General features: G+C 50.9%; 1 protein-coding gene across 1 annotated transcript in view; it reads right to left on the bottom strand.

Moving 5' to 3' along the window:
- PXN (paxillin) overlaps positions 1–6,217 on the bottom strand; it is a 66,513-nt gene extending 60,296 nt beyond the window's left edge. Inside the window, exon 1 of the mRNA XM_019539407.1 lies at positions 6,079–6,217. Within this exon, the coding sequence (XP_019394952.1) occupies positions 6,079–6,217 (139 nt within the window). The remainder of the gene's footprint in view (positions 1–6,078) is intronic.
- Between the last annotated feature and the right edge of the window lie 4,623 nt (positions 6,218–10,840).

Below are 10,840 nucleotides of genomic sequence, written 5' to 3'. Positions count from 1 at the left end.
GAGCCCGAGGCTGGCGGGGGTCCCGCCATGCCCGGCCTGGGCAGGTTTTGCCGCGGAGGCGGGATAGCGCTGCCCGGCTGCCGGGATCGGGCCCTGGGGAGCGACCAGAGCCGCGAGGGCAGCGGCCGGCGGTGTGTGGCTCCCCGAGCAGGGGCCGGCGCCGGCTCCCAGCGAGCAGGGTCCAAGGGGCACGAGAGAGCGCAGAGCGAGGACTAGCGCGAGAGTGGCACGGAAATATCCCCCTGCTCGTGGCTGCTCAGGCCTTACCCTGAATCCAGCCGAGGCAGTGCGGTATGTATGGATGTTGCCTGGTGCAAATATCAATCAGGCGTGCATCATGGACTTGGTAAAGGGGGGAGTTCCCGTTAAGCGAGACAGCGGGCGCTGGAAACGCCACGTGCGGGTATTGTTCCCTCGCCGCTCTCTGCCAGTCGCCTGCCGCGGGTGTCACGTGCTTCAGTGCAGCCTGGACTAGCGAAGTCCAAAAGCAGAAGGGGAGTTCTGCTGCATGGAAGGTCTAAATTCACCAGAAGAGCTTTTCTTCCCCTGCCCTGCCTCAGACGTCTGGAATCGACGGATTGCTTCCAGCGAACGACAGGCACCGTCCTTGATCGGCATCAGGCTCCGAACAAAGATGCGTGTTGCATTTGTAGAGAGGCCGAGTTTGCAACGGTTATCTTTAATGTCATAGAGGGACATTTAGCAGTCCAGAGTTTAGGACCAAATATGATACATTGTAAAGCAAGAAGTCTGTGTCCCACAACAAGCACACCCAGGTAGGCTAAGCCAAGCTAACTTCTTAAGGACTCACTTGGAACAGATGAAGGCAGATTTACTATCAATATATCAGTCCTGTAGCAAACAGTGCTATTGAGAAGGAGAATTAGGGTATGCCCATAACGGGAAGTGTTGTAAGGGCAACAGCACAGATAGGGAAAATTCATTAAGATGTACAGACTCAAGAAGGGCAGTGCTGATGAATGGCTTTGCAGGTCATTTCTCTGTTGACTTCCATTGAGTGCAATTGTAATTAAAAATCCTGAATGTAAACTAGCACGGAGTTCCGCCCAGAATCCAAGACTATTTCTGGACTCATTGATTCTGAACAAGTACCCATCAAGGCATGAGAGAAAAATGAAGAACTGGCCTAATCCTGGGTGTTTGCCACCCCAGTTGAAATTAACAGGTGTGAGCAGGATCAGGCCCATAGGAAACGGCTGTCTCCCCAGCTGCTGAATTGGAGGAAAGCTCAGATGGGAGATGGGAGCCAGAATTCCCAGGCTTTGCTCTATGAACTGAACTCCTGTATGTATCGTCTGGCAAAATGAAAATGGGAGGGCCATCACTCAGTGGTGATACAAATCTAGTAACACAGCTTCCAAGCAAGCCTCTACCGTTCTGTCTTCACTGCAGCTTAATTCAAGGTCTAACTCAAATGCACATCCAAGATCAATTGCCATCCACGCACCAAAACTCTTCACTCAGTTGTACTGGTGTTTTGAACTTATCATCACTACCAGCAGGAGACACAGGCTAAAACTCAAATGAGTGCAATTCCACAGGAACCTATGGTATGCAAGGCACAAGTGGCACAGGCAGCCACTGTGTGTCACATGGGAGACCGGGGGGAAGCACAGGGAGCACAGTGGCAGAGAGGGCAGGGAGCAGAAAGCAGAGCAGCAGACTGGACATGAAGCAGAAAGCAGGACAGCAAAACAGGCAGGGGAGGGGGATCAGAATGGCACTAAGGGAGGGCGTGGAGCTTAATTTGGGTCACATCTGCTAAAAAGGTTGGCCCTTGCTGTAGTCAGGCACCACTCTAGCACAGACAGACTGCATCACTTGGGTGTAGCTAATCATAGAGTCATAAGGAAGTAGGGCTAGAAGGGACCTCCAGAGGTCAGCTAGTCCAACCCCCTGCCTAAGGCAGGCTCTTTCCTGCCCAAACCATCCCTAGCAACCATAATTTAAACTACATCAGACTACCCTCAACCCTGACACAACATAGACCTAACACCCTAACCTGCTAACCACAGGTAAAGCAGGGGAATCACGGCAGCCAGCATGCTGCTTCTGTGAAATGTTGTCTATAGACTTCTTTTTATATATATATATATATACACATACATATATATATATATACCCACATGCATCATCTAGCATAAAACTTTCCATCATACCTTAAACCAAATTAAGAAGCCATGCACCCATTACAATAAATACACCCGCTCCCATGCACCCCCATGCACTGACCCGTTGCCCTTCCCCAACCCAACTGCAGTCCTTCCATCCAGGATGCCAATTTAGCATTTACATTCTCAGTTCATTCTGTGTCTTTCTCTCTGTTGACGTCACTGTTGCTTCCGCTGCTGCTGATTCTGATGCTGTCTTCCTCGTCTCTGGGTCCAGTTGCATCGTTGTCCTCTTCATTCTCCCTGCCTGCTCCCCCTCCCAGGGGGTCTTTGATCCAAGGGCCAAGTGTCCCTTTTCACTCAAGAGGTCCCAGTAGAGGGCCACACCTACCTGCTACACAGGAAAGCAAAAAAACCCACAGCCCGTACCAAGCACACACCTCACAGCGTCCTGTTATTCAGCCCGTGGTGTTGCCCCTGGGTCTGGACTGATCCAGACCGGCCCCCTGATGCATGCCGCGAGCAGCCCCCGTTCCAGATGCTCTGGGAACTGTACTGCATACAGTGCTCACCCCAGGCATGACTACCTGGCACATGTACACTCACTGACCTTGTGTTTGACTCTCAACAGAATGCCAAGAGGAAAGATGAAGAAACATTATGTGAGGCAGAGCAAGAACAGAGCAATAATGACAGGAAAGAGAGAGAGAATGACTGGAAGTCCAGGGGCAGAGGGAGGGATATGACACAGAGGCAGGTCCTGTGTGGGAGGACATTGTTATAAATTGCTGAGACATTTTACCCCAGTTTACCTGTCAATCTCTAGAGAACACAGACTATTGAAACATCCCACCCTTGCCTTCCCCCAAGGCCATAGGGGGTGTCTACGCATGCTTCTATGTGCACCTAAACTTAATATACATTTGCCTAATGAACATTAAGGCAATTTAGGTGTGTGTCTACAAGCACGCATTAAGGCACATTAATGTGTGAGGACTGACTCGGGACTAAAGTGAGTTCCAAGTCAGTCGACATACACTGCATTAATGCACCTTAGGGTGTTTACATGTTCATTAAGGCATTTTAGCTATTTGTGCCTAAATTTGATCCCTGCTTTTGTGGGGATCAAACTTAGGCATGAATAGCCTAAAACTGCCATTTTTAAGGTACAGTAAGGGCCCACACATGTAGACCTGTGCCCTTAATGCAGCTTAAAAATGGCTAATGCGGCTTAAATTGGCATGTGTAGATGCACCCTATGGGCATAGTCATAATAGAACCATAGAAAATTAGGCCTGGAAAGGACCTCAAGAGGTCATTTAGTCCATTGGTTCTCAGCCTTTTTTGTACCAGGACCCATTTGTAAACATCAGTGGCCAGTCCCACCCCAGTGCCCCTCACTCCTAACCCACTGGCCCCTGTCCCCATGTCCCAGCCCTTCAGTGTATGGGGCTGGGGTGGATGTGTGGGGCGGGGAGGGGCAGTGTGGGTTCCAAGCAGCCCCTTGCAGGCTGGAACTCATCTAGCCTTCAAGGGAAAAGCCATGGTTTCCTACAGCTTTCTCCTTTAAAAGAGAATCCATTTTTTAAGTTTCTTGTTTCATTTTTTAAGTTTGTTTGCAACCTTTGCATATATTCTTGCAACCCACTTTTAGGTCATGCCCCACAGGTTGAAAAATACTAATCTAGTACAACCACCTGCTCAAAGCAGATGGACCATCCCCAGCTATATCTTCCCAGCCTAGGCTTTGTCTACCCAGGTCTTAAAAACCTCCAGGGATGGAGATTCCAGCCCCACAGGTTGGATTATCTTGATATCCAACTGTTTCATAGATTTCATAGACATCAGGGCTGGAAGGGACCTCGGGAGATCATCGAGTCCAGCCCCCTGCCCAAAGGGCAGGAAGTCAGCTGCGGTCATAGGATCCCAGCAAGATAAGCATCCAATTTACTCTTGAAGGTGTTCAATGTAGGTGCTTGAACCACCTCCGCTGGCAGACTGTTCCAGACCTTGGGGGCTCGGACAGTAAAGAAATTCTTCCTTATGTCCAGCCTGAAATGGTCTTGCAGGAGTTTGTGACTGTTCAACCTCGTCATCCCTTGGGGCGCTCTGGTGAACAAATGCTTCCCCAGATCCTGGTGGTCACCCCTGATAAACTTATAGGTGGCCATCAGATCACCCCTGAGCCTGCGCTTTTCCAGGCTAAAGAGTCCCATGTCTCTCAGCCTGTCATCGTAAGATCTGTTTTCCTGACCTCTGATCATGCGCGTGGCTCTCCTCTGGACTCTTTCAAGTTCCCTGCTTCTAAGCCAGATATCACTTTGCAGTTCACACAAGTCCTGTTTGTATGTAGTTTTTAGCACTAGTTACTGCAGTTCTCCAGTTATGGAGCAACACTCTATCGGATCAGCATGGTGAGCTGCAGCATTTCTCCACCTGTGAGTCACAACCCAAAAGTGGGTCACAAGAATATATGAAAGGGTCAGAAACAAACTTTAAAAATGGATTCTTCTCTAAGAAGAAAAATGTGGGAAACTGTGGGTTTTCCCTTGCAGGCTGCCAGACTTCCAGCCTACAAAGGGCTGCTTGACACCCCCCCAACACCCATACTCCCCACCACCCCCCTGCTTCCCCACACACTGAGGAGCTGGGCCTGGGGACAGTGGGTTAGGAGTGAGGGGCACTGGGTCAGGACTGGCCATCAACGTTTACAGATGGATCCTGGTACAAAAAAGGCTGAGAACCACTGACCTAGAGGACATCCTCTCAACAAGCTGGCAAGGTGGGAGGGGGAAATGGCATGAGTTAACTTTGCATTGAGCCATCTCCTTACAGAAAAAAGTGACTGCACTGCTGGGGAAATGTGCCAGATGAGCAGTGCTGGGGAATGAAGTCATCTCTCTCAGGGCGAGTACAGCCTACAGAATAATAGTGCAGGTTTCTTCATTCCAGGCAGAAACAACTAACGTTACTTTAAGATTCAGTGGCCCGCATCTGTTGCCCTCAAAGACACAGGATATTTCATCATCCAAATGTTTTACTTTAATCTTTTTTGCCTCACATTTTATGTTGTATGCTCTACTTGCATTCTATAGATGGGAAAGAGTGCCAGGAAGTTGGATCAACACACAAACTAAGTTGATGTCAAACCCAAGATTGCTTCACATTCAAAAGCTTGTCTAACTTTATCCCAACTATACAGCTGGTCCAATAAAAGATATCAATACCCGCCCCCCACTAGATTGCCCAAAGCCAAGATTAAAATCTGAGGCTCTCTGTATCCTCCTATATTCACAGGGGTCTGTATCTCTCAAATGCACTTTTACCTTGCTAATAATCATTCCTAAAGATGGAAGAGTGGCTTACTGAAAACCTACCCCCAGAAAAAAGACTAGATTTTTTAATTGTGCTGGTGGTCTTTAAGATGTGACCATTTAAAGGTTTGGATCTAAACACAGAGTAAATTAACAGTGATCATCAAGCAGGAAAGAGAGATATCTTAAGTGTATACCTTTGAGGGGAAATGAGAACACGCCCTTATCTGCAACAGACTAACCTATCCTAAGGAAGGATGTGGAACCTACACTGGTTTATTAGGCCCATTTGGAGCTTAGATGCATGCTGTACAACCAATGTCTTGACATGGCAGAGTGATCAGGATCAGAGCCTTTTCTGGCATGATGGGTATGGTCTGCTCTAAGCCTCAAGGACAAACTATGATTAGGGCACAGCAGTTTTCTCAGGTAAGTGCACAGGGTTCTGCCTGAGTTTTCTCTAAAGAAACCCAGAGTGAATATATATATATGGTTTTTAAAAAAAAAATTCTGTATCTAGTTGCCACAAAATATCCTCTTCACTGTCCCTGTCCATTTCCCTACTGGGAGGAAGTCTTGAAAAATCCTGGTCCAAATGTCCCTCTGCCAGGCGGATTTGGCTAGATCCTCACTGTCCTCTGCTACTGATTTCTGGTAGTAGGACTGGAGTTCGGTCAAAGCTGTTTTAACACAGTCTACCTCCTTGAGGTTCATGTGTCTGTACATCAGGAGTTTCCTGGACTTCCACAGGGCTCTCCTGATGCAGGACATGAACCGATTGAAGTAGGCCGATCGGCTCCCCTGGTGTTTAGTCAAATGCCTGTACAGTGCCACCTCTCTTGACAGCTATCTTTCCTCTGTCACTGCTTTGCAGAGCCACTTTTCCTTCTTCCACACCTCCTTGGCGTACAAGCAGAGCCATAGGAGGTGATCGGTAGTCTTTGTGGCTCCTTGGCAGGTTTCCCTCAGACAGCTTGGTCTCCCCAGTTGTCCTTCTCTATGTCTTCAGGCCCCACTGGGAGGGCTCAGTGGGCTATCACCCAGTTCAGGTCTCTGTGGTCTTTATGCAGGTCCTTGTGGAAGATGTGTTCCCACACAGCTTGGCAAGCATTACCGAGAAGCAGGTCTATGAGTGACATGATGTCTCTGCTTCTCGCTGCCTCCTGTATTTTCTTGTGGTTGGCCATGGTTGTGGGGCCTGCACTCTGTAGACCATACATGCTGTGCAACTCATTCAGGGTCTCATAGAACCACGGTTGGCCCATGAGCCGTGGTCTTCCACTGATTGGTGTTAACACCCCCCCCCATTGTCTCAGGAGGTGCCTTGCAAAATATCTCACGAGACAGGCTGTTTTGGACTCTGTGCCCACCACCAGTTTACAGAAACGGGCAGCAATAGTGAAAAGGACATTGAGACAACCAAATCAGAAGACAGCAGTGGGGGTGGCAGAAGTGACAGCAGCAGTGGGTCCTCCAGCGGAAGCAACAGCAGATGTACTGAGTTTTAAACCTGGTATTTGGGGACTGGACTGGCTGAAGGGAGATGATGCTTTGCGGACGGGTGCATGGGAGTGTCATTCCACACGTGCACATACTGTAATGGGTGTGCAGGTTTTCTTCTAGAGGGTTATGGAGGTAATGAACAGGGACTAGAAGATGTGTGTAGAAATAGATATATAAAACTATGATAGATAGATAGATAGATAGATTGATTTACCAAAAAAAATTCTGATTGCCACAAAATGACAGATTGTGGCTGCTCTCATCTTCAACATACAGACTCAACAATGGGAACTACAGAGTTAGTATATGACAGTCTGTCACCATATGGAAGGTCTGAACTGTTTAGTCCCCAGCTGTTTAGATGACACCTATGCACTAAACATGACAGCAGCTGCACCACAATTTCATAGGACACATTCATTTACATCTGGAATACGGCATTACACCAAGCCACTACTCAGCAGATCCTTCCCCAGGGGAAAATCTAGTTTTTGAGAATAAGGACACAGGCTTATGAGTGAATTCCAGCAGACAAATGGTAATGAATTACATTGCACTAAATGTATCATCCATTGTCTCTCAGTTTCTAGATGGTGAAATGTCTTTAAACATTTCCAAGGGTCCTTGTGCCTGTCCCACACTTCCTTCCCTTTCTTACAGAAATACCTGATTCTTCCTTAAAACACAAATTAATATTTGGCTGATTTTCCCTCAGATATATTATTTCATTGTTGCTGAACAGACTTGACCAGAAAATAATCCATTGTGCATTCTCACCCTTATTCTTTCCTTCCTTTCATTTTTAAGAATGACACTATCAGGTTTGAAACAACAACAACCAAAACCTATTACTAGGCATTTAGTAAGCAAGGAAACAAGCACACACCACTGGAGACTTTAAAACTTTTCGTTTTCACTCCCCTACAATAGACCTGACAGAAAAAAACACAAGGCAGAATAACACTAATATAGACAGCACCCAAGCGAGCACACCCCCCTGCGGCCGCGGTAGCTGAAAGAATACAGTTAAACTAACCAGAAATAAATAAAGAATGAGTTCAGAAACACCCACAACGCTAAGATTTTAAGCACCAAAACACCATCAGCTGTTTTTAACCTGACTGCTCAGTCTCCGTAGAGACTGTCAAAAATTGCCAATGCCGACTATATTTCAAGTCGTCATGGCGGGGTATTGGGAAAAGTTTTCAATTAGCAATAATCGCGCCTCGGATTAACCTCATTGGCTACGATACTGCCACTGCGCAAAGCTACGGTTTGTTTCCCGGCACCGGAGCCCCCCGGCAGAGCGCACACCGTTTTGTTAGGGTTATGTTTCATTCCAATTCGTACTGAATCAGAGACACTCCTGGAGCCCCTGCATGACTTTCTGCACACATAACACCTTTCTGTGCCTCGGGGTTCAGGCGTTCTTCTCCATTCCTCCCGTTCAAACGCCATACTTTGCCCCCAAAGGATTCTGGGAGATCGTATGCAAATTAGCAGTGTGTCACGGGTCGTTGATTCCCCCGCTCCCGAGGGGCGGGGCACTGGGGGCGGGACCAGCCGCGGGGGGCGGGGGGACGTGAGCGCTGGCGGAGACAAGTGGGCGCTAGGGCCGCGCGGTGGAAGGGCGGGGGCGTCTCCGTGCGGCTGGAAGCGCACAGCCGGCGCAGCCGCTGGCCCGGGCTGCAGACAGCGCCCAGAGCCGCTGTTCCGCGGAGAGCTCGCGCTGGGGGGAGGCACGGACTGGAGCTGTGGGGCTGAGAGCTTCCTTGGGACCAGCTCTGTGGCTGCAAGAAAGTGATAGCGGTGCCGCAGCAATGAAGTTTCGTGCCTGCGGCAAAGCCCGCAGCTGCAGCAGCCCACCCGCGTGCGGCGCACAGATGGGGGGCGCTTGCCCGGGAGTATGGGCGGAGGCAGAAAATCTTATTTGGGGTGCTGAGTAAAACTGAAATTATATTTGTACACACGCACACACCCAGGAGAGTGGGGGGGGGGGTTGGGGAGGCGGCAGATCCAGGCCCCCACGGGGAGGGAGTGGGGCAGGGGCTGGGGTGAACGGGTCGTGGGAGTGTCGGAGCCGCGGTGGCTCGTGCAGGGGCGTGGGAGTCTCTGGGCACTGTGCACCCCAATCTGAGACGGGCTCTGCGATGCCATGTGCCTCCTGTGCACTGGCTGCGCTGAGACGCCCGCCGGCCGGGCGACGGGAGGCTCGTGGGGCCACCGGGGCAGAGGCAGCGGGGCGCAGAGCACAGCCCGCAGTGACAGCCCACCTCCACCCCATGCACAGATGGGGGGGCACATGCCCTCGTGCCCACCCCGGGGATGCGCACAGTGGTTGGAGCCCCCTACACCCCCGGACGAGCCACCGGGGTTCCGACACGCCTACCTGGGGCCCTGTTGACCCCAGTCCCTGCCCCACACCCTCCCTCACTGCAGGGGGCTCGATCTGCCCCCCACGACCCTTCCCTCCCCGCTACACACCTACCTGTTGCGCGCTGCAGGGCCGGGCTGAGTCGGCTGTCTGCGCGCACCCCTCCCCCCCGCTGCAGCTGGCTGGAGCCCGCACCCAGGTGGTCCTCTGCGCTGCCACAACTGCCCCACATTTGGGGGGGCGCTAAGCCCTGTTAGCCCCGGCCTTCTGCCACCTATGCCGGGGAGTGCATGCAGCGGTGCGAGCCACCCTTCCCCTGTCCTCATGTCCCCTACATGAGCTGCTCCCGGCGCTGTCTGGCACCCAGCCACAGCTGGGCTCCTTCGCTTGGGCACCTCGGGCAGTCGCCCTGCTTGCCACCCCTTGCTACGGCACTGGGTGACACTGAGGACGTGTTGGTCTAAGGACATAGGCAGGCCAGGTTCTTGATGTAGAGATGAGATCTTGAATCCACAGGTGGAAAATACGAAAACAAAAGGTAGAGGAAGGGGGTGGCAGGAGACCCAAAGGTAAGTAAGATAGAAACCTTAAGAGTTTTCCAAGAAGCGCCTGCTTATGAAAAAAATAACTAGAAACTAAGAGAAAGCTAAAAAAAAAAAAAGAAAAAAAAAGAGCAGAAAAGAAAAGCGTAGGACTCAGAAGGACATTCACACCAAAACCCAGCCGCTTTCCGAGCGCGACTTGCTCTTCCCCGGCACAACTGACACTGCTAAACTGAGAACACAACCTTCCATCCCACGCTCCGTGAAGCTCTTCTTAATCGAAAGAAAACCACTTCTATCTTTGACCTGCAAGGCGCAGTCTCCGCGGAGACCGTCAAAAATTGCCAATGCCGACTATATTGCAAGTCGTCACGGCGGGGTATTGGGAAAAGTTTTCAACTAGCAATAATCGCGCCTCGGATTAACCTCATTGGCTACGATACTGCCACTGCGCAAAGCTGCCCGTCTGCGGGCCGGCCCGGGGCCCCCAAGAGCGGAGGTCTCATTCGGTCACGGTGAGCGCTGAAGACATGAGCCCGCGCCCGACTGGGGCGCAGAGGATTGTGGGACACCGCATACTAATGAAGACAGCCGTGAACCTGCGCCGTGGCGGCCTGGCGGAGGAGGCGTGAGTGCTGGCTCCACCGCCTGCTGCTTACGACTTCCATGTGTGCGCAGCCGGGCGGGCGGAGCCAGAGAGCACGTGCTCAACACGGGAGCCGGGAGCCGGCGTAGCTCTGTTCCCTGCGCCTGGCGAGCTGCGGACAGAGCTAAATCCCGCCACCCGCTGGCAGCTGGACGAGGCTGAAGCAGAGCTGTCCCAGCCCCAGCACTTCAGACCTACTTTTCCCCCTCTTTTGGGTTTTGCCTGAAACTCAAGCAGACCCACAGAAGCAACAGAAAAGAGCTACAGCAAAACCATAGACCAGAAACTATAGCAAAAAATCCCAAAAGCTTTACTGTAATCTAGCACTA

Source organism: Crocodylus porosus, unplaced genomic scaffold (assembly GCF_001723895.1).
Source record: "Crocodylus porosus isolate Cpor-Errol unplaced genomic scaffold, CroPor_comp1, whole genome shotgun sequence".
NCBI classification, from domain to species: Eukaryota; Metazoa; Chordata; order Crocodylia; family Crocodylidae; genus Crocodylus; species Crocodylus porosus.
Note: the sequence above shows the minus strand (reverse complement) of the source record. Positions and strands in the feature narration are given on the sequence as shown.